The following is a 24,598-nucleotide window of genomic DNA, read 5'->3' as shown; positions in this document are numbered from 1 at the left end:
AATACATGAACACTTTCCCTTGAATTTTGACTTGTATGTGAAATTCCATCCTATCTTTTGAATGTTTAAAAAATGGTATTGAAAAGTAACAGCTCCACTATCATCTTCTGATACAAGTCTTTTAGCAACTGGCCACTAAATAGAATTTATATTGCTTATCAGAATCATTTTAGGCCAGCTGTACAGTCAGTTTATCTTCTTTGTAATTTCTATGTACAAAGAAAGTCTTCTCGGTTTACTTACACAGATACTATTGAAAAGTATCAAAAGCATTGCTGACATTCATTGCTGCATCTTCATCCACAAAACCGGTTATGTCATTGTAGAAAGCAATTGGTGTGGTGATGCATTATTTGCATTTGCTAAATCTATGCAGGCTATTCCCAAGTATCTCTTATTGGCCTCCATTGTAATTTTTTTCTTTAATCCTAAGACTTGTGGGGCCTGCTTGTAGTTCCCCAGGTTCTCTTTCGTGGATACAGCCACTCACTATGATATTTCAGAGATATTAGTGGTCTTACAGTGATGTTGGCCAGTTTCCTCCGTATTTGTCCTGTCTTATTCCAAGGACTTGGGTATGCCCAGTCTGCTTAAACATTGTCTATCTTGATCTTCTTCCTCTGTATGCCACAGACAAACGCCTACGTGGCCAAGACCATTTAGCTCAATGACAAATTTAAGCTTACACAAACATTGAAGAGTTACTAGTATCAATTTTTCACTTGTCAAAACTGAATTGCTGAGTGTAAAGCTTTAAGCAAGAGTAAGAATAAACTGAATGAAGGAACCTATGTGGTACATTATTTGTTTGGAGACTATGAGACTACTAACTTCTGTTGGAGACTAACTAGATAGTTTCTTTGAACTAGTTTCCTATGGTGTCGTGAAAAAAAATCATTTTGGTATCAGAAGTTGAACTTAATTATGGGTTGTGTGGTGACTTATTCTACTCATCACAGTTCATATTTTGTGATTTACATGCTTACTTTACAGTAAAGAGTATACCCAGTATATTTACAAATCACAGCGCTCAATTAGAAATAATACTTTTTCTTGATGCAAATTTTTTAATGTAGGTTAAACATTTTCTGGGAGATTCATTATTCTCTTCTTTCTTTGTTCAATTTTGCACGAAAGAGCATCAGAACTACTTTGGAATAGATGAAAATCTTGGACCTGTAGCAGTCAGCATCCGGAGGGAGAAAGTTGAAGACGCTAAGGAGAAAGAAGGATCTCAGTTCAACTATCGTATAGTTTTCAGGACAAGTGAGGTAATATTATTTCAGAAATTCCACAGATTAAGAAGATTAAGATTAAGAAATGCAGGGGAAAAGAGAGGGGAAAAATATGAAAGTGAGTACTAAAACTTAAGCGTACTTTTGTGTATTCTATTTTAAACTGTTTTCTTAGTAGCTTTTTTTTTCTGAGAGATGTGCTTTGTGCATTTCAAATAATTTATAGAAAGAACATTACAACTTCCTAACGAAGAGAAATAGAGAAGTGCTTCTCTCTTCTCCTTGTCAGGGGTAACCAATGATAGGATGCATGTGAATGGCAGAAAGCCACGCCAAGGCTATTAAGAAAAAGTCAAGCACTGAAGCGGCCTTCACAGTGAGGTGGCTGATGCCCCAGGCCTGCCAGGTTCAAAAGAGTTCAAGGATAATGCCTTCAGCTATCTGCATATCTATTGGTTAGCCCTGAAATGGTTAGGCAGTTGGACTTAAAGGTCTTTGTAGGTTACTTCTTAAGTGGAACTATTTTATTCTATTCTATTATTATGTTAATAAGATAATTACTTTAACTGGAAGAATAGCTTTCATTATTATTGTGGAAGGACTTTTCTCTTAATTTTTATTTCAAATCAATTAGTGTCTCTTGAAAAAGTAATTTCTTTGACAAGCAACTAGGTCTGATTTGTATGATATACGCAACATTATCATCCTTTGGACTGCTTGCCTTTTATTACTATTAAAACACACTCCTGATAACTCTGGGCTCATGTACTTTTTACAAATATATGCAGAAACAAATTTTTTTTAAAGGCTAGTTTTTTCCTTCCAAAAAAGATGTGCCTCTGTTTATTGGAGAGCAGTGATTCAGCTGACTCACTTCTAAGTAACGTCTCTTTTTTTCCAATAAAGACAAGATAGAATGGTTTAAAAAATGGATGGATAAGGTAAATGAAGGTGCTATTAGGCATGGCTTACCTTGTCTGTCCAACACTCACATTCAAGTACCATGTTTTCTAGAGTAATATGACATTAAAATTAATGATTTTTTTAGCTATCCTGGTCTTTTAAAATTCATTTTCTTTCTTGGAAAAAATAAATCTCAAGAATTTTAATAAGTTAATAAGGTCATCAGTGAATTTCTTTAAACAAAGCATAGAAGCATTTCAGTTGGAGAAGATCTTCAAGATCACTAAGTCCTTGACTTACTGAGCCTCATCACTAAACCATTTCCTTCATTGCCACATTTTGATGTCTCTTAAATATCTCCAGAGATGCAGAGTCCATCACTGCTCTGGGCAGCCTCTTTCAACACTTGACCGACCTCTCCATAAAGAAATTTTTCCTAATGTCCAATCTAAACCTGCCCTGGTGCAACTTGAGACCACATCTGTATGTCCTGTTGCTTGTCACCTAAGAAAAGAGACCAGCACTCTCCTTGCTGCAACTTCTTTTGACACAGTTGTAGAAACAATGAAGTCTCCCCTCAAGTTCCTTTTCTCCAGACTGAACAAGCCTAATTTCCTCCGTTGCTCCACATGACTTATTGTTTTCTGTTTCCTCCACCAGCTTTACTGCTCTTCTCTGGAGCAATTAAATGTCCTTGTTACAAGGGCTGAAAACTGAACACAGTATTTGAGTTGTGAACTCACCAGATCCACATATGAATGGACAGTCACTTCTGTCCTATTGACTGTAAATACGTAACTGAGATAGTGAGAGCCTTTGTAAAACCTGAAGATGTAATTATAATATTAGAAAGAATTTTAGATTAAAAATGCTTTGTATCTTTATTGCAGCTTACTACACTTAGAGGAGCAATTTTAGAAGATGCTATACCATCTACTGCAAGGCATGGCACAGCAAGAGGTCTGCCTCTCAAAGAAGTGCTAGAATATGTAATACCAGAGCTGAGCATTCAGTGCCTGAGGCAAGCATCCAACTCACCCAAAGTACCTGAACAGCTTCTTAAATTGGATGAGCAAGGGGTATGTAGCGTATGACTTTTATTTAAAGATTATTCATTTAGAAAGCATATGTGGCAGTGGGGATCTAAAATATTTTGCAGATAATATTGATAAACCTGGATCTGTAATGCAGATCAGTCGCATTTTTTATTTTGGCAATATTTACTTATGAGCTCTGCGTTTTTACTGACAGAATGAGGTTAACTATTCTAAGCAAGTTATTTTAAAAATATGTTACAGCTTGGGAAAAATGATTAGGTTATAGTGATCCTCTTTAGACCAGTGAGTGGGAGAAAGATTATAACTAAACTTCTAATGTCTGTATTGAGTTATTTCCGTGATCTTTTTTCTGCCCTGTATATACTGTGTACAAATGCTGTATGCAAATGAAAAGTCTTCTAATATTTTTCATTAATGCTGCTTACAGGCAAGGAGGCAAAAGTATATAATGTTATATCTCTATGTCTTAAATTTTCATTTCTTTTAACTTTGATTTTCTGATTAACTTCTCCAGCAGGTTGAATAGAATGCTTCTGGGTTCAAACAATGGAAATTACAACGGAGACTATGTAATTAACTAACTGCACCAATAATAAAATATCCACCATTTTTCCCTCAAACTTTAGGCATATGAAGTTTATTGTGTTCAATAAAGTGAGTCAGCCTCAATAGAAGCTTGTAGGTAAATTCAGAGCTTCTGAATAATTTGGAAGGACAGACTTATGAAGGATTTCATTCAAGTGTTAAAAACTTATTTTCACTTAAAGGAAAGATTACATTTTCTGTGCGAAAGTCAATATCCAGCTGTTGAAGCTGATGGATCCTGTTGTTTATAACAGTGGTATAAGTATTTTTTTTATGCTAATTCAGTTTCAAATGTAGTGATTGTGTCAAATGTATTGGTGTCTGCCAATCTTTTTCTGTGACTTGAACTCACAAGTGCTTTCATTCTCTGCTGAAACATCTCAAGGAACACAAGGTACTATTTCCTATAATCTGATGTTTATATCAGCAGTTCTTCCAGTTTCTTCCATTTAGGGTTCATGGTAGTTTTACAATGAATAAATAGTTTCTGGCATGCAGTCTGGCATATTTTATCAGCTACCGAACTCTTCCCAGGCACTCTTTCAATGTGGAGGTGTTCTGGATGGATAGTATATACGGCAATCAAAAGGAAATGGCAAGAGCAGAATGGGATCTTAACCCTGCCTTTCCCCAGAGGGGAACAGGTCTAACTTAGGCACCTTCAGCACTGTATACATCCATGCCCCTGATTCTTCTTCTATGTGATGATCCATTCCATTTCAAGCTATGGTAAAGTTCCTAGTTAATCAGTGCTCTGTGTGGCCTAGGTGCAATGTTGTTGCAGTGTCATTCCTCATTCCTGTCTCTGCTGAGCCTGTATGTATTCTATATTCCTGATTCCTGGTTAATGACCTTCAGTCAGAATATTTAGAGAGGGCATAAGGACTCCCCCTACAAAAAGCAGGTATCAAATGGAGAAGATGGACTGAGGCTTGCCAGAGAGGGGAAAGGGCTGCCATTGTATATTATCACAGTTTGTTGCATACTAGTAGATCTAGTTCTGTATTGTGCTTTTACATGTATATAGGCCTAGCTCTGCAATTTCAGCGGATCTATTTATACAAGGTTACATGGGAATAAATTGTCCCACTTGATACCTTTATTTCATTATATGAAATGAACTTCAGCCCAGTTGATGTTTTGAAGGGTTTTGCTATTGATTTTAATAGTCTACTGTTATCCTAGTACTTCATTTAAGTACGTTTAGCTTTGGAGCATTAGATTCATATTGTCACTGATTCTGTCTGTAGCCTTCATTAATTTGGACATCTTTAGGATGTTCTATGTATTAGTTGTGCTTGAAGGTAAATGCTTAAACCAAGAATGCTGTCAAGGTAGACACTGAATTTCATGGGAGACAAGGAACATCAATTTTAAAATCATGAAGCACAAAAGGCTAGGTTAGTAAAAGCATAGTGAGAGTTTCTGTTCCTTCAGGGGTGATCTGGGTAGCTACAGGGATTTTTTTTCTGTTTGTTCTAACTAATGCTTGGTAACCACCTTATATAAAACTCTCCATGTAAAATGGAGAAATGCTACATTTATTAAAGCAGGAAGGTTAAGGAGTATTTAAAGTTTGGAATTATATTTTTGATGCTTTTTCTTCTTTGTGTGTGTTTCCTTGGTTCTGTCCTTTAGTGTTTTAATTTTACATCTTTTCTTAGAAACTGCTGTGATAAAACATGAGTGCAGTAGCATGCTGTGAATATAATGTACTTAACACAGACTCTTTTATGAATGACTGAGACGAAGCAGATCGTTCCTGTCACCTTTGATCTAATGTGAAAGACTGTGTAAATATAATTCCTAATTTGGACACTAATTCTGCAGTTTGATTAGATGTCTGAACATCTGGATAGTGGAGTGGTGTGTATACAGACAGCGGATGGTGGCTGTCAGTTTGTGAAGCTGTGCTAGTTGTCAGTTAAGAATAACAGGACTACAATATAGAGGTTTCCAATTCGTCATTTTAAGTATACATAAAAGTTAAGTAAACAAGACAATATTCCACTCAAGAAATAATGCCTTTTTAATATTACTATCATAGTGTTGAGATTCGTATGTTTAATTTAAACTCTCTAACTACTATCTTGATTTCTAGCTTGAAGTATGTTGTTCTTTATACAACTTGTATTTATTTATGCGTTAGATCTTTTGGAAATGGAATATTTGGTTGTTGTTGTTTAAACAGATGATTTTATGGGGTGGACAAAAGATTTATTGAACAATAAAATGGAAATTATTGTTCAAGAGTCTGTTTTATACTGCCTTCTGAGAAGCACATTTTCTGAATGGCTGCTGTTACCTAATTAGAAGGTTATGGAGGGGGAAGTTCACATGTAGGGGATGGTTTGGCTGAATCTTAAGAAGTAGAACTAAGGGAAAATAAACCCACTTTGGACAAATAAACAACATTTACCAGTTAAAGTTCCAATACTATAACATGCAGTAGAGGTTGTGCTTTAATAGATCAGTAAGTCAGATGTCATCTTGCACTGTTTTTAGCTGTTTGAACTAGTGAAAATCCAGTTTTCTTTCAAGATGTGTTTGCTTTTTGCTTTATATGGTGACTTCGTTTTCCAAATAAAAACACGGTTTTTCATTATCAAATATTTTCTGTTAAACATTAGCAGTGTCGATATTATATTTTTTATTCATAATAATATTAATTTCCTTTGCTTCTGTAATTGATTTTTTTTTCCTTTTTAATTTCAGCTGAGTTTTCAACATAAGATTGGTATCCTTTACTGCAAAGCAGGCCAAAGCACAGAAGAAGAAATGTATAACAATGAGATGGCAGGACCAGCTTTTGAAGAGTTCCTTGATCTGCTGGGCCAGAGAGTACGGCTAAAAGGGTTTAGTAAATACAGGGCTCAGCTAGATAATAAAAGTAAGTTATATTTCTGACCTATGGTAGGAACTGCAGTTTTCTGGTTAATCTTCTGCAAATATGATTTTTATCTTTTCGTTGTCATATCTTTCAATCTTCATAGTAATGTTATATGGTAGACAAGGAAGATGAAGTATAGCAAAAATAGGAATTGAAATGTTAACGATACAGTGACACATATTTATTAGCATTGCTCAGCTTAACTCATTAGCAAGCTTCAGCTTAATTCGTTCTTTTAGTTTAATGTGCTTTTAACAGGATTTTGTCCACTGGTCATGATAAGCTGTGATCTAAGGATATCAAGGTGCTTGTGTACTCTTCAGTAATATACTGTTTGTCTTGTTTTGTATCCTTTTCTGTAGCTTGTCTGCTACATCCTGGAAAAACAAAACAAAACAAAAAACAAAACAAAACAAAAAAACCTTAATTTTAATTTGTGCAAACATAACTGAGTAAGCCAATTGTTGTTTTGAATACATTAATATCACAAACACACTTAAATACTTTCAGATTTAGTGCTATAGATATACAGCATAGTTACTGCTGAATGTTACAGCACGTTCCCTACAACAGATTGCATAAGAAGGCATCCAGATGGGTTTGGAATTGCCTCAAGTTGAGCCAGGGGAGGTTCAGGTTGGATGTTAGGAAAAATTTATGGTCTGAGTGGTCAGGCACTGAAATAGGCTGCCTAGGGAAACGTTTGAGTCACTGTCCCTGGAGGTGTTCAAGGAATGTTTAGATGTTGTAATAAGGGACATGCCTTTGTGGGGAGATAATGGTGGTAAGTTGGACAGGATAATCTTGAAGGTCTTTTCCAGCCCTGCTGATTCTGTGTTTCTATGAATATGTCCAGAGAAAGGGATATTCTCCGCAGCCTCCCTGGGCAATAATAACATATAGTCATATTTTAAAAGTAAATAAACAGTATGAAAAAGAATGCTAGAGAATGCTTGCTGCTATGAAAGATGTAAAATTATGTAAAAGAAATAAGTGAAGATTGAAAAAAGGAAGAAAAATTGAGAACTACCTTGACAGAGTAGAGTTCCCAAGCTCTTTCTTTGAAGGTAATTAGTCATACCTAGGTAATCAAAGTGAATAACAAGGACTAATTTCTGACTACAAAGTAAATCCCATCTTATTTGCTGTAAATGTGCCGAAATGTGAACTGTATTTCTAAGCTGCCTAAATAAAAAATTCATATCTGATATAAAGTATATTTCATTTTAAAATATGTTAAATTTTTTAATACTCTGAAAATTCCCAATGAAATTATCTGTGCTCCATACTACAACATATTATGTACATATTCTGTGATTTAAAAATGTCTGATCTGCTGTGTGTGATTTATTGTGAGATTTGAAGTGTCACTGCCAGCAGTTTATTTTTGGTAAAGAATGGGATTAGCCAATTGTCTTCATTAAGATTTTAAATAATGATAATAGGTATCTATAATATAAAAATAAATAATTTGTTTATTTTTCCTATGAAATATTAAGATCTTACAGTACTGGCTTATATATACAAAAGTTGTTCATCTCATAGACAGCAATTTCTGAGAGCAACTTCTCGCAGAATCCGTCTCTCATAACATGATGTTACAGAATAGATTTTTTAGCTGATACAAATTGTTTTTATTCTATTGCAGAAAGTGTAAAATTGCATTAATATATTTAAATCATAGCATGTAAAGAGTGGTGTCCTAGAAAGTCATGTGAATATTCTGTTTTTCTGATTTTCTTATGATTGAATTTGTTTTCAGCTGATTCAACAGGAACTCATTCCCTCTACACTACTTACAAAGATTATGAGTTAATGTTTCATGTATCAACAATGCTTCCATACATGCCCAGTAACAGGCAGCAGGTATGTTATTAACCATTTTTATATTATTTTATTTTATCAATATTAACACAGTGTTTTTTTTTAATAAAACTGATTTTAATTGAGCTGAATTGTTTTTATACAAAGTAGGTCTCGTAATCTCATGATTGTTTTTTTTATTTTTATTATTTAAACCAAATGATTTTTGTAATGTTTTCATACTTTCTATACCTGCTTTTCTCAGTGCTAATACACAGTATAGTTGCCTATGGACAATCAGTTATTTTCAGTTTGTAGTTGGTTTCTATCTTACATATGTTTTAAATGTTGCATGGAATAAAGCTTGAGAATAGTCTTATGGTAAAAATGTGCATATGATAAGATTTCTAAATAATTCTGCTTCATGCTACAGATCTTAACATGTTTTTTAATGCATCAGCTTAAGATTCGGTGCCTAATTGTATTCTTCAATAGGTCTACTTGTGAAGACAGAAAACTGCCGCGTACTTATTTCTGGATAATTCTCTTTGCTTATCTGATATTCAAAATATCTTTAAAGCATTAAGGATGGCTAAACAATAGCACAGCAACCAAAGTGTGCACCAATAAGGTTATTCTGTCTTGCCTGTCTTGTGACCAAATGAAAAACTACAAGCACATTTGGTATAATATATCAACATTATAATTCAACAGCCGAATTACTGTTCAGGCTACTGATAGTTTCTAACTTTCTACGCTACTAGTCCGTGTTTCTCCAACTCTGCAGAAATAAGTACTGGATTTATTCATTTACAGAATATTATCCCTTTGTGGTGTGAGATATGAATACTTTATTCATTTTGGTGGGTTGTCATGAAGTGAAGATGGTAACTCATTTTTCTTTGTGCACGGTGTGCAGATGTGATTAGTTATTATTAAACTATATGATTTGCACCTTTAGTGTCTTGCCCTATCTGTAGGACTTGTGGCAGGCAAAGAGTTGTATCAAGGCAGCAACAAAAAGATACAAGTAAAAAAATTAAAATTCCTAATATAGTGTAAATAAAGTTTGAAATGGAAGTATGTAACGTGATTCAAGTAGTCAGTTCTGAACTCTTTAAAGAACAGTTTCATCAAAACAGTTAAGACAGCTGTGAATTTCTTCCTCTGTGACACTCAGGATTTGGATGTGGTTTAAAGAAATTAAATTAGGCATAAAAATGTAAGAATTCTTTATCATGTGAATAATGTGAATGTTTAGACAAATAATCTCTGAAAGTGTGTGCCTTTCAGAGGGCAGAATGTTGAGCTGCTTCACGCACTCAGCTGTGACAGCAGCAAGTAATCAAGGTAGCAAATTGTTATCACCAGTATCTCCTCTTCTCCAAATTTTTAATTACTATACAGGGTTAATTTAGTAAGCACATTAGGAGTTGCTGTTTCTGTAATTTGTCAGAATGGTTTAATTCTCCTTTAAAGTGTTTGCTTTGGTTTGCACACAAGAATACGTGGCTTTTACATATTTGTAAAATAGCTCAAGTTTTCCTGAGGTACTGTATATTTTCAATAGGGACTTGAAGGCTGAGGTTCTGAAATCCTGTGAAATACTCCTAAAGCATTGCTATATTTCAATTTGTTAATATATGTATAATTTATTTGCAAGACCTTTACAAGTTAGAAAGGCACAGATGAAGAAACTGTATAAAAATTTCTGAATATATTGACCCGGAAAACGTACGTGTAAACTGGAAAAACTATACACTTTATTATGATATAATGCACTGAATGAGCTTGCCTTAAAGGAAAAAACAAATATTTTCATAGTTAATCACAGGCACTGACAGTAAATATGACCTTATTTGGGGTTGACTATTTTCATCATCTTTCATGACTTTCCCTTGTTTGTGAGGAAAGAAAATCCTTTTGACTCAATCTGCTCATGTTCACAATTGTTTGCAGTTTGTCAGCTGTACTGCTGTGCTGCTCAGCCACCTCCTATTCCTGTCCTTTCACTTATTCTTTTACTCTCCTTACATTCTTGTCATCTCCTTACATCTTTTTGTCTCTTTCTTTGTAGACAGGTGCCAGTTGTTGTAAATAACAACCTTCTAACTCCATGGTTTTCCCCAGCAACAAGCACTCCCTTCCCACAGTGTTTTAGTAAGCACTCATTGTCACTTTACAGGTTCAGTATTTAGTAGAAGCGTCATGTTTTTATTCGTTGCTTTATTGGGATCAAGATATTGTTGCCATTTTCCAAGTTTAATACTATGCCTATCTGAAGGCATCTCACTCCACATTACTTTTAGATGCAGGGATCTAATACTATTTGCACAGCATGAACACTGTCTTAATAAAGTGTGACAAATTCACCTAAATGAACAGAATTTAGCCAGCCTTAATGTTCAAAAAGTATCTATAATCATTATTAAATTGTATTCTATCACCAAAATGAATACTGTGAAAAAAAATTATTGATGATTTTAACCTAGCTGTCACAAACTAGGTTAAAATTGGATTAGGTCTTTTTCCTTGAGATATTTTAGATGCTGAAGACCACAAACACAGTTATGTAAGTTCTGCTCAAAACAGAGAGACACAGGTGCTGGGGGACGCAAATGTTGTTTGTCTCTTCAGGAGTTGTCACACTAATCCTACATAGCCAAAGAAGGGGTTTTTTGGGGGGATTATGGTAATTTTCCTCCATTCAGTAGTTAGTTTTTATTAGCATATTGTCTATTTACTGGCAATGAGGTGATCTCATCCTCTCCCTATATGTTTGATAATGACTGAACAAAATACTGGATCACTCTTCATCATGAAGAAATAAGACCTTTGATGAGCAAGCGCTGAGCTTTTCTTAGATTCCAAATGCCTGTGAGCCAAAACCAGGCCACACCAGAACTGTTTGTTGCTTCTTCCAGGACATAACTACGCCCTGCTTGGTCACTGATCAGGACATCCCTCTAGTTTTAGAGCCAGCAGGAGAACCAAAAAGCAAGGTAATATTCACTTGGGCTGCAACACAGGCTGAGAACTTCCAGGTCAGCTGCTCCTTCCCTAGGACAGAAAAGACTGCCAGCCCTTGTGTGGCCAGTTCCTTTTCCTTTAGTGGCCTTTTCTTCAAGTCATTGTTTAAGGCCTTCTCCTTTAAACTTTACCTTTGCAAAGTCCCTTTCCAAATCATTCCTTTGCAGTTTTCCCATTCACACATTTGCAGTCTGCCTGTGTACACATAGGAAGAGCTGAATAGTACAAATCAATTGAAGCAATCAGTTTTTACCAGATTTAATGAATACTTGAAACAGATATGCAAGAATGCAATGAACTTTTTGAATTTAACCTACTGCTGCTGAATTGTATGAGGTAACCACACATAAACTTATGTCAAACTCATTTTTACCAGATCTGATAAAATATCTTCTGATATTTTTTCTGGTTTGGATGCAGATGAATGACAGATTGAACTGAATTTCTTTTAAAGCCATTTAATTTAGAAATGTGCTAAAAGAATTCTGAATTATTTTTTTTCTACTCTTGGATTTTACTTTTAATGAAGAATATTTTTTCACTGCAACTACGACAAGAATACATTGTTAATTCTCAGTTTGATGAGGTAAATTCTGCACGAATGGGTATGTATGGCTGTACGTAGCCTGTGAATGTCCTAAGTTTTATGACAGTTAATACTTTGCTTCAGAGATGCATATCTGAAAATTAAGAATTATGTATTCTAGTAAGAATCTCAAAGTTAATATAATTATTTGGTATAAATACTTTTATTCAAACGGATTCTGCTTTTCTAACATATTTTTCCTTACTGGACTCCCCTTTGTGTGTCTTGTATTCCCAAATAAAATCTCGCTGGTTTCCTGTTGGCTGCCTATCGCACTTGACTGGGTTCATTTTTAAATTCTACCATGCCAGTTTGTAATGATACTGGAATGATGTCAGAGTGCTTGGTATCTCCTTACTGTAAGTAATTCTCTGTGATCTGTGCACCCTGTTGAGAGTTCCTGTTGTGCTCTGCATTGGCATGAGAATCTTTAGAGTATGTTAGAAAGGCAGAAGGGTGAGGGGGTGAGGAGAAGGAAAGAATACAACACATGAGCAGACCTCAAAATGGGAGAGGAAGTGGAAACTGAGAACCCAGAGTTTGGGGAAGGATGTGAAAGTTGGGAGGGTTACATAAGTTACAGAATATAAACTAGAGAGTTTCTTACAGTTCTTGCTTAGTTCCAGTTTCTTTCAATTCCTCTTTCATTTTCAGTATGCTGTCCTTAATTCACATATTTTCGGGGAAGTGTTTCCTCCTTCTTTTCCATTCAGTACTTTATTTTCCTATTCCTTTATCCTATCCAGAGCACTTCTTTCCATCTTGCAGATCACCCCAGTTTTTCTCTTCCCTTTCTACTTCCTTGCATTTTGACTCTCTGTGGACAGACATATGACTGCGCCTTGCATTGTGTTAATGTTCACTGACCACTTATGCATGATAGTTATTTATAATAGTGATGTGCTGATTTTATTTAAAAATGTTGAAGAAAACACTAAGATCTCAGCAAGTTTGGTAAGGTTCTTAAAAATGATGACTTTGTGTTTACAGTTTTTATGCCTCTTAATGTTTTAAGCTCTTGAAATAGTAGTCTTAAGCACAGGATATGTGAACTGACATTGTTTTGTAAAAGACTTTCTTCATAGTACAAATTCAAACATTTCTAAAACTTACCTCTTTGTAAGGAACTTGCTTAAGCAACCTATGGCAGCAAGCAGAATCTCTTGGAGTTCTACAAAAGCAGAAAATATTCTTGAAAGCAGCGATTGTCTGGAGAAATAAATCTAATTTTAAACAGGATATGGTTTTCTATTTTTTTGTCATTTTGCACTGTGGGAACATGTAGGTTAGGTAGGAGTATGAGCCAAGAAAGAGTAAATGATCAGATACAGTTACTTAAACCAAAACAGTAATGATTCACCTTGTACTTTGTAATTGGAAAGTGACCTAGAAATTTTACTGTGGTGTGAATTCAAACCTGTGAGATAATAATAACCTCTTTAACATGAATTTCTGTTTCACTACTGTGATCTAAATATCTGGTTCACTAGCTCAACAAATTAAGATTTACCTGATGCACTTATTTCTGTGATAATTTCCACATAATGAGATTCCGGCATAATTTGTGTACAAAAGGATGCCCATTGTAATTTGTTCAAGTAGGCAATTGTGTTCACTTTGATCTTACATCTGAAAATATGATCAGATCACATGATTTAACCAAATGTTATTTTCTGTTATAGTATAAGTAGTAAAGTGTCATCAGAAGTCTTACAATATTACAGATTCTGACAGCTGTTGTTTCTCCATGAGTGTTCTGTCTTGGCTCTCTTGAAGTATGCAGCTCTATGTAGTTTGTGATGATACTCATGATTATCTATTAAAATAAAAGTTAAATTAATCATGTTAAGGATGATGCTAAATAAAAACGGAAAAGGAAATTGTATTGAGAAATACAATCAAATGTGTTGCTTTTTGTATAAAGGTGGATATTATGCTGTAAAAGAGGAAATGATTTTAAATAAGATTCTGTTGCACTAAGATAAATGTTTTTTCTTGTGAAATAAGAGAGAAGTGAGCTGAAACTCTGCAGAACTACTGTGACTATGTGGAAAAAACTCATCTGTGGACTTAGTCCAGTTTTGGTGTTTTTCCTGTCTTTTTACAGTTCAGCTCAATATCCTTTATTTCTAGCTATCCAAAGTATGATTAATTGAAAATGTTTTTCTGAGAAAAACAAAAGCATCATTCATTTTCTTTTATTTTTGTTTGCTAAAATGAAGAAATTGTGATTTAATTTATTATAACTAATTTTTCAATGCGTATTTCTTGTCTAGCTGCTAAGAAAAAGGCATATAGGAAATGATATAGTTACCATTGTCTTCCAAGAGCCAGGAGCACTTCCTTTTACTCCAAAAAATATTCGTTCCCACTTTCAACATGTATTTGTCATAGTCAAAGTGCACAATCCTTGCACTGAAAATGTGTGCTATAGGTGAGTAGAGCTTTATAAATGTTTGTTTGCTTCTAAGAATGCAACTGAACTGCCCTTTCTAACCTTTTGATACTTCCTAGAGGTATTATGTATATAGTTTTTAAGATTTATACTTAATTTTGCGTGAGTTTGAAACCCCACTGTCTTCTTTGCACATATCTAGAATCACTGATCACAGTCTGTAAGATTTAAATGATTTTGTACAGAGCTCTGCATTTTGATTTATGAGCACAAAAAGGGGCTAAGACAGGTTGCTGAAATTAAGATTTGCAATCAGAGCAATGGAAATTAGTTCAGGAAAAAAAAATAAAATCCTACTTTTTAAAGTAGGAAAGTAGGAAAATAATTTAAAATATTTTAGAATGTTGTTAATGTATATGAGTCCCTGAGTTTAACTATATGGCACCAGTGTGAGGTGTGGCTGTTAAACATTTCAATTAGGACTTTTGGGGACCACGGGATTTGAAATTTCAGTTCATCTTCACTGTCACAGTTAAATTACAGTATAATGAATTCTAACAAGTTTACCAAAGGAGAAGCATAATTCTGAACTGAATGGGATGTGTGCAAAGAATGGGAAGGACTTCAAGGACAGTGGCACAGATTTAACACCTGTGAATTTTATATTTTTGTTTAGTATGAAATTCAGAATGCACCATGAGGTTGAATCATATTGCTGGAGAAGATATCTTTATAGAACTTGATTTTGTTTTTAATAGCTCTTTTGCGCATACTATTGCATGATATATTTCATCAGTTCATTTTTATTATTACTAGATGATGGCAAATGTGACTGCATTTCAGTCATCTAGTAGTAGTTGTATCTAGTTTGCATGCTACTTTCAAATCCTTTTATGGATTAAATATGTTCCTTAGCTACAAATTGTAGTTATAACTGAGTATCAATGCAAAAAATGTTTTTATTTCCTTTACATTTTGCTGAGAACTTCCCCTATAAAAAATGGCAGATATTAAGAAATTGCATGGCAGCGCTTCCATTGTAGACAGTTTGGCACTGATACCTTTTTTGCCTTCATATCTTAGCATGGCAAGATGTCTGAGGATTGCAATCAATTCTATTTATATTTATATCTTCCTTAATTCTAGTGAAATTACGTGAAAGCTGAAAGATTTAAATTTAAAAAAAAAAAACAAAAACATTTTAAATGAGACAAGCATTTTTTATATCTTGCAAAGAATATATAAACTTATTCCATTAAGGAAAGGAGTCACTGACAACTTAAGGGTTCATCCTTGATAATCTTTGTGTTAGTAAGATACGTTCACAATGCCACATATTTAGAAAGAAAAAACATTTTAAAAACAAATGTCTAAATAAGTTTTCTTTGTGTCTAAAATATCTGAACATATATGTTTTAAAACCAAACTTACCTTTGTAACTGATCTGGACAGATCATTGCTTGTTTTCTGATGTTTTGGTACGGAATTGACAATTGCATTTTTTTTCTTTCTGTTTCTAGTGTTGGAGTTTCCAGATCAAAAGATGTACCTCCATTTGGTCCGCCTATTCCCAAAGGAGTAACTTTTCCCAAATCAGCAGTCTTTAGGGACTTTCTTTTAGCCAAAGTTATTAATGCTGAAAATGCAGCACATAAGTCAGAAAAATTTCGAGCCATGGCCACAAGGACGCGTCAAGAATACCTGAAAGATCTAGCAGAAAACTTTGTTACCACAGCTACAGTGGATACTTCAGCCAAGTTTAGCTTTATTACCTTAGGGGCAAAAAAAAAGGAGAAAGTGAAACCAAGGAAAGATGCCCATTTATTCAGTGTTGGAGCAATTATGTGGAATGTGATTGCAAGAGATTTTGGCCAGTCTGCTGACATTGAATGTCTCCTTGGAATCTCCAATGAATTTATCATGCTGATTGAAAAGGAGTCAAAAAATGTTGTGTTCAACTGCTCCTGCAGGGATGTTATTGGATGGACATCTGGATTAATGAGCATCAAAATATTTTATGAAAGGGGAGAATGTATTCTTCTGTCTGCTGCGGATAACTGTGCTGAAGACATCAGAGAAATTGTTCAAAGACTGGAAGTAAGTACAATTAACAAACTGGAATCCCAAAGTTTTTATGAAGAGTTGCTTGTCTATAACTCCTTTGAGATATAATTAAAAACGTCCTCTGTTTGTACTTCAGAACTGTTCTCAGTCTTCAGAGAGAATTACAAAGAGTAATCTTCACAAAGCATATAAGTTATTAAACCATTTTCAGGGGTGAGAAAACAAATACCGATAATTTGATAGATTTCTTTAGGCTATGGATGGTTTCAATATTGAAATCAGTACCAAAAGGCTAACTTCTTGCCTTCCCTTGATGTAGCGTATTCTCAACTCACGCTTTTTTTAGGTAGAAATGTACCTTAAATTAAAAATACACAAAATCTGAATTGTATAAAATATGCTCACTTGAATTTTTTATTTTAAAAAACAAACAAACAAACAAAAAAAAAAAAACAGTGTGAATCTTAGTAGAAAAGGTTCTGCAGATTTGCTTTTTCTATTCTGAGCAATGGCAGGGAGTGACGAAAACTAGACCTAATAATGCCAGTTTTTACAGCTGACTGGATAAAGATTTTCAGGTACTTGTGACCCTGTTAGCTAACTGTCCTATAACTAGTCAGTGTGAAAGGACAGACAAGAGCTCCAAAGTAAAACAGCTGATGTATCTCCTCCATATGGTTACACTTTGCCCCTTTGATCTTAATTTAAGTGCCCTAGATGGTGCCAGCTTTTTTTATATTAAAAAGCCTCGTACTGAACAGAAATTGTTATGCTTACCATTTTCATGCTGGATTGCAACTGATATTGTAGGGCTTCTCACATGTGGCATTGCATGATATTTTAGAGTAGAATATTAAATAGAATATAGAGTAGGCTATTTAGAATAAATAGTCATATTTTTCTTTCAATGGATGAAGGCCTTTAGACTCCTTTTCTCACTATTATCTTTTTCAACAGGGCATTCAGCTCCACTTTCCTTGCACAGATATTTTCCTTCTGAAAACTAGCACATGCTTGGTCCCCTTCTATATTCCTAAATGGACAATATAACTTTCCACCTATTTAACACAGGTGGAAAAAAGGTTCAGATTTCTAGCGAAAACTTCCATGGTCAGCTGTTTTTACAATTTTATTTGCTCTATTATAATAGAGTAATTGAATGCAAAATGGTAATCTATATGCTATGATTACACAGGGATGATTGTCACCACAGCTTCAGCTCTTAAGTTGAACGGTGTTCTGTTTTAATTAAGAAGTAAGCATCTGTCATAGTAATATTGCTTAATTTACTTGAATACTTTCTCTATCTGACAAAATTTTAGGTTAAAAAAATATTGCCATGTAGACTTTAGGCCTCAAAAGTTTGTATCAGTTATTGCCAAAATAACCTGAATATTATGTTCAGATTGCTATTCTAATGAACACTGGCCTCCTTCTCTTTTCACTACCATCTTTACAGCTTTCATTTGCTTAAAATGTAACTGTCATACATTTTGGAAAATGCTTTTTCATCTTCTTTTCTTACATCTTATTTTCTTCTTTTCCTCTGCTTCTTCCTCTCTTTTGAAAGTTGCATATTGTGATTAGTTGTTATATGAAGTTGAATGTTCCTTATCTGTATTTTTGTTCATACGCTCAGAGATGGCACATAAAACCACTAGAAAAGCATTTAAAACTGATTCAACACTTCACATATATGTACTTTAAAACCTTTCTAATTGACTCAGAACACAGTTAAGGCTGACAGCCACACAAGGTAAACCTGAAAGCTCTAACTGTGACAAAATAGCAAGCTTTACTGATCAGATGATTACATCTTTCCAGGTTCCAGTAAAAACATTTCTTTATGTATAGTGTGTTTCATTCAGTGGTTTTAAAAACTGAGATTGTCAGAGAATTAACTTTATTGTCTGACTTTAAATTATCAAAATGAATAAGATGTCTCTCTGAATACCTATATTAAGCAATGAAGTGAAAAGCTGTGGACTATGATTTCAGTTTGAAGCAAAAGAATGAGTTCTGGACTAAAAGAAAGAGCTGGGATTGTTCAATCTAGATTCAGCTCTGTATTAGAGATATATAAAATATTCCTGAATATTAAGCTGTACGCTACAGAGGAGAAAAAGAAAACTATAGATGATCTTAACAGACCTGTCTTTTAAGGCAGAAAAGCAGTGGGTCTGAATGTTAGGATAATAGAACAAAAGCAGAGAGAGGGATTAAATGAGAACCCTGAATGGATCCTTGGACATCAATTTGCGTAGAAAAGAGTTTATTGGAAGCCTCTGTGCTTCTTGCTTCCTTCATAGAATTTAGAAGATTTGTCTTTTAATTTCATCAATGTTAAGTATATTCAGAGATGTGAAGCCATCTCTTCCTTCAGGCACAGCCACGTGTTTACAGAAACAACAGTCAAGTAAACAGAAGGACCTGCTTTCAAGTGGAGCAGTACTGTGGTTTATGTGGCATAATGCCATGCCACATTTTAGGTGATATGCTTATGGGGAACTTGATCTCCTGGAAATCTTTTAACCTTGTAAAGGACTTGTTGAATCTAAAGTAGAAATGATCACTTTCATCTCTCTTAACCTTCCAAATATTTAACCAATTTGAAGAAGATTCTGACTGGTCTGAGCTGAGGAAGTTCTTATACTTTGGCATACTTGTGATGCAGTATTCTATAATTGGGGCATAGCAACAGAGAGGTATCTGCTCCCCCCAGCATCCTATTGTGTGCTTTTGAGAGAATAAAATCTGATCCATGAGCAGCTCCCAGTTGTAACAGCATGTTCTTCTTTTCATTGCATGACTAAATATTGCATATATTTCAGAAGTTTGTGACAGAAATGTAAGGATGGGAACAAGGAGTTGAAAGTTTTAATTTTCACTTATCTAGGCTATAAATTATGAAGTGTCATTGAAAATTAGCCAGGATTGAGGTGAAGCTGAGAGCTGGAAAAGAAGAGCTAAAGCTTAGTATTTTCAGCCTACTGGATAATACTACATGTACAGTTATAAACACAACATAAAGCTATGTTTATGAAAGAAGCCTTCTAAAACATACAAATAACTTATTTCTGAGCAGTGACAAAGGAAATAACTATTTTATGTTTTCAATGGGAAGATCCAGAACGTGATTTAGTAAAGAAAACTCTACAATATGTATTGGGCATTTGAATAAAGACTTTCACATTTTAACTTTGAAGCTGACACCCTCAGAAGGTCCACAAAGTCAATGTGCTACAGCTTACATAGCCTAAATTTGTCAGTCAATGATTCTCGAAACATCTGATCCTTGCAAGGTCTCTCCAGTGCTTCACAGATCAGTGAAGGCTAGACCTTAATGAATTATTACCTTGATTTTCTCCTAGGTTGATCAGCTCTCTGAGATTAGCAACCTTACAACCTTAGTTTTAATTTTTCCTAATTGATAGTAGATATCAGAATAAAAAGTAATCTGTGAAGGTGCTAGTGCTTTGAGACTTACTAAGGTACTGAAAATGTTGACTTTCAGCTGGCCATTTTGCATGCAGAAGTTATACAAATGCACCTGAGTTTTTCTCGACAAACATTGGATTGAGAAAGGAGTAAAGTTAGGCCTCCCATCATGCCTGGTTCTAAAACAAACTTGGGCAAAGATTTGTCTAAACAGGAAGTGTAAAAAGGAAGCTGTGAAGGTAACCTGCAGCTTAAGGTTTGCTTTAAGTCCATTTGTTTATGTTGATGTGCTCTGATCATAGTTGTAATTGAAAAGGACAGTCTATTCATTCCCTACCTGCCACTCCTTTGAAATACTATAAGAAAAAAAGCCAAAGAAATAAAAAAAATAAAAGCCTCTGTTTTTTTAGATGAATCATATCTCTGTCTGCATGGCTGCACAAAAGCTAATGTAATGCAAGGGAAAGGTAACTAGGCATTAGATCTGTTTAAACATCCCATGAAAATTGCACCTAGTCAAATCATCTGGGTCAGGTAGTGAAAGGCTTTTAGCCAGTTGCAGTTGCAGTGACATCTCACTGTCCAGAGCTGTAAAGCCCTGAATTAGATTGGATCATGCTTCTGTAGGATGTACACACAGTAATCTATTGAGCTACTCTCCCCAAATTCTGGCTCAGGTAGAGGGAGAGGGAGAAAGATTGTTCCAAATATCCCTTTGAACTAAGTTCAAGATCTAAACAACTTTTTAAAATACCTACCCTATGTAACTGATATACAGACACCAGCCTCCTAACCTAAAGTAGTTAAGTTAGACGTCAAATCTTGGATAATGTGCATGCCTTTGTAATGCACACTAAAATAAAGCATAAACAGTATAACTCAGTGGAACAAGGCATGTTCTTCGTGCAGTTTGACCTTGGGAAGTTCCCTTGATCTATGCTGTTAGCATACACCTCTGTAAAGGGAAAATATTTGTCTTGCAGGAGAAAGAATGGTATACGTTATGAACAAAAATTTTTGATAATGTGATTTGTTAATGTCAGAGTCATCAGATGCTGGAATGGGCTGCTCAACATTTTGATAATGTACTGAAGGATATGGTTTAGTGGGAAACATTGGTGATATGCAGACAGTTGGACTGGATGATCTTGGAGCCTTCCTAGCAAAATGTGAATTTAAAAGTTTTTGACTATTCTGTATAGTGACAGAAATAATTTTAAAGGAATATGAGGTAACATTCTCTGCTAGAACTGCTTCACTTAATTTGGCTCATGTTATATCTCGAGTTTAATGCTGTCTAATATTGAAGAAAGAATGCCTACACGCCTGCAGTCAGCCTACAAGAGTGTAGCAGTTGACAGGATAGCACTTTTCTTTTTTGCTTGTTTTGAATTTTGAAGCTAAAGCAGCTGTTATGTTTTCAATAAGATATAAATGGTGTTCAGTACATGTTAGGCTGGGGTGAGGAAAGGAAAGCAATTTGACACAGGGCAGCTATGTATGTAAGATTTTAATATTGTGAAGTGTTCCACTCATTTTATGAAGAAGCCTACAACCACAAATATCAGAATTATGATTAGTATTAGTATATTGGGCATATATAACATCAATTAAATATGAGGGGTGCTCTGAAAGTAATGCCTCCTATTTTCTTATATTGGCCCATGATGTCAGAAGTGTGGGTTGGTTGTATGGCAGAAGAAATTGAATCTTACCACCAGTATTCTGTTAAAGAATACTAAGAGACAGATGGCAGCAGAGGGGCAGTCTGACAAAATGGTGTTTGTCATAGAAATGCATATGAAGCAAAGGTGTGTCATTGAATTTCTCCATGTGGAAAAAATTACACCTATTGACATTCCTTTATGCTTAGTGAATGTTTATGGAGAATAAACAGCAGATGTGGTGTGTTTCAGCAGTGGCGACACTGGGTCACCTCCGCTGGTACAAATTTGTTAAGAACATGGCATGTAGTCTCCTGTTTTTATCACATGTGTAAATGCGTATCTAATGGTAGTGACTATGTTGAAAAACAGTGTTTTGTAGCTGAGAGGTTACTCTATCAAATAAAGTTGTTGTGCTCTTTGTATCTGTAGTAGTTTCCATGGAAGTAAAATAGGAGGCATTACTTTTGGAGTGACCTACGTATTTATGATCTTTCATGTCAGTTGGGTGTAGGGAATAAGTCTTACAAGGAGCAGCTGAGTGAACTGAGATTGTTTAGCCTAGAAGAAAGAAGGCTCATTATTACCCTCTACAACTATGTGAAATGAGGTTGTAACAAGGTGAGGGTCTGTTTCTTCTCCCAGGTGACAAGTGACATTGGAGGGTTTAGGGTGGATATTAAAAGATATTTCTTCATTGAAAGGGTTGTGAAGCATTGGAACTGGCTGCTCAGGAAGAAGTTGACTCACCATCCCTGGAGGTATTTAAAAGATGTGTAGAACTTGCACTTAGGGACAGGGTAGACTTGGCAATGCTAGGTTAACAGTTGGACTTAATGATCTTAGAGGTCTTCACTGGCCAAAATGATTCCATGAACAATACATAGCTTAATACTGTTTCAAAAGTCTGTGTGTTCAAATAAATGAGTGTCCTAACAATTTGATACCTTTTTAGATAGTGACAAGAGGATGTGAAACAACGGAAATGACCCTTCGGAGGAATGGGTTGGGCCAGCTTGGATTCCACGTGAACTTTGAAGGAATAGTGGCCGATGTGGAGCCCTTTGGTTTTGCATGGAAAGCGGGCCTGAGGCAGGGGAGCCGCCTGGTTGAAATCTGTAAAGTGGCTGTGGCAACATTGACTCATGAACAAATGATTGACCTATTACGAACATCAGTAACTGTAAAAGTGGTGATTATTCAGCCACATGAGGATGGAGCACCTAGAAGGTAAGAAACAACAGTCCTCAATGTGATGTTTGCATCTGTTTTGTTTTTCCTCTGACACTGCTTACATTATTCCTTTGGAAATAGATATTGATGTTTAATGATAATAATATTGAAGCTCTCAAAGCAATCTTTTCCCCAAAACAATTACTGGTTCAGAACAAAAGATAAAGTGAGATATTATAAGAAATTTAAAGGGAAATTTACATTTATGTGGCTTGAAAGAGCAAGAAGTAACCTTCCTTGCGTAATGATTGAGCCATTATGAAAGCTTGTGTGATGTCCTTCCTTCCACAGGCTATTTTTATATTTGAGTAATAACTTTTGAAATATGGTATCCTGTAACAAGTATAGCTTTTATTTTATCCAAGTTTCTCTGACTGCTAACTATGGAAAAGGATTGCTATTATTTTCTTGCTTTGAAATTTTAGCAAATGTAGAGAAATATTGGATTCTGGACATAAACAGTACCAACTCTTAGAGTCCTCCTCATTTTCCACAGAAATCTAATTTATTCTTCAATGTTACTTTGCACCAGCGAATCTCTTAAAGCAATTTGGAAAAAAAAAACACAACCAAAACAACCCCATTGAAGTATGAAAGAACTGGTTGCATGCATTTAGGAAAAGACTGTAGTAGGGGTTGTTATGGTGACTGTACAGTTGTTGTCAGGGATGAAGTGCAATGTTCTTTTGTCGGCATTCCTTTTTTTCTTCTGTGACAAATGTGTGCTCTTCTCTCTATTCTTAATATTATTGAGATAGTTAAGAAGTAGGTAAAATATAAAACTTTATTGAAATGTCTTTTCTCACATACTTTTCCAGACATTTTTAATTTGGCTTGTTCTGAATTAGAACTGTACTGGAGTAAATTGAATTACTTGTCTACTTGTAAAAGGCCATCTTTAAATCTCTTGTTGATTTTTAATTTAACAGAAAAAACATTAGATGTGTTGCTTTTGGCAAGACAACAATCCATGAAATTTTATACAGCATACAGTTCTGTGAAGTTGGTGCCAGCTGTACATGAATACTGTTTAATTGGTGGCAATTATCCAAGTAGACATTGGCCTGATGAATGACACAGAAGTGCCCTTTCCTGCCTCAACCTGCACGTTGAAGCATTGGGGTTCCTTTCTGAAGTAAATGTCTGTGACTGTAGAATACTGTCGTTTTGCTTAGTTGGATAGAACTTGCAATTAAGCATCTCTTTGCTTAGCTTTGCTGTTCTCACCATCTGCTTCTGGGTATGAATTTTCACTCGCTTGTTTGGTATACATTTCCAAGCTGTTTGCAGAATATGAGCTTAATGAGCTGATCCTATTATGTTGAAGGTAAAGTGTGTATTTTTTAGTCTCTGATAGAAACGTATGTACTGTATGAATTGTTTATATCTTAGTTACGTGTTTAGAAATAAAACGTTAACATTCCAAATCAGCATAAGATACATGGCACTCTGTCTTGTGTGTAGGAGTTTTAACTAAGGAGTGCCACCAAACTGGGAAAGATCTGCAAAAGCTGTTCTTGTTTATAAATTTTTTGCATTTTTGTCAACTGTGTAACTAATTACTAAGGAAAATGATTTTTTTCTAAAACCTGTCTCTATTCTAAAACGTGAAGAGCACACAGAAGTATTTTTCTGTGCTTTTCAGCCTTGTCTGTATTTTTCAAATTCCAGCTTCTTGCTGAAACCGCCCCTCATTTTCCCCTTTAACTTCCCA

The 24,598-nt window shown here is 35.0% G+C and overlaps 1 protein-coding gene across 5 annotated transcripts in view; it reads left to right on the top strand.

Annotated features, from left to right (window-relative positions):
- The window catches only part of SIPA1L2 (signal induced proliferation associated 1 like 2), a 129,029-nt gene that overhangs the window by 56,070 nt on the left and 48,361 nt on the right, over nt 1–24,598 (top strand). For all 5 annotated transcript variants that reach the window (XM_072330964.1, XM_072330963.1, XM_072330962.1 and 2 more), the window contains exons 4-10: nt 1,138–1,271; nt 3,029–3,217; nt 6,497–6,671; nt 8,434–8,537; nt 14,367–14,524; nt 16,006–16,582; nt 22,607–22,881. In XM_072330964.1, the coding sequence (XP_072187065.1) occupies nt 1,138–1,271; nt 3,029–3,217; nt 6,497–6,671; nt 8,434–8,537; nt 14,367–14,524; nt 16,006–16,582; nt 22,607–22,881 (1,612 nt within the window). The remainder of the gene's footprint in view (nt 1–1,137; nt 1,272–3,028; nt 3,218–6,496; nt 6,672–8,433; nt 8,538–14,366; nt 14,525–16,005; nt 16,583–22,606; nt 22,882–24,598) is intronic.

This window comes from Excalfactoria chinensis, chromosome 3 (assembly GCF_039878825.1).
Source record: "Excalfactoria chinensis isolate bCotChi1 chromosome 3, bCotChi1.hap2, whole genome shotgun sequence".
NCBI classification, from domain to species: domain Eukaryota; kingdom Metazoa; phylum Chordata; class Aves; order Galliformes; family Phasianidae; genus Excalfactoria; species Excalfactoria chinensis.
The sequence above is the reverse complement of the archived record's forward strand: the minus strand, read 5'-3'. Positions and strand labels throughout refer to the sequence as shown.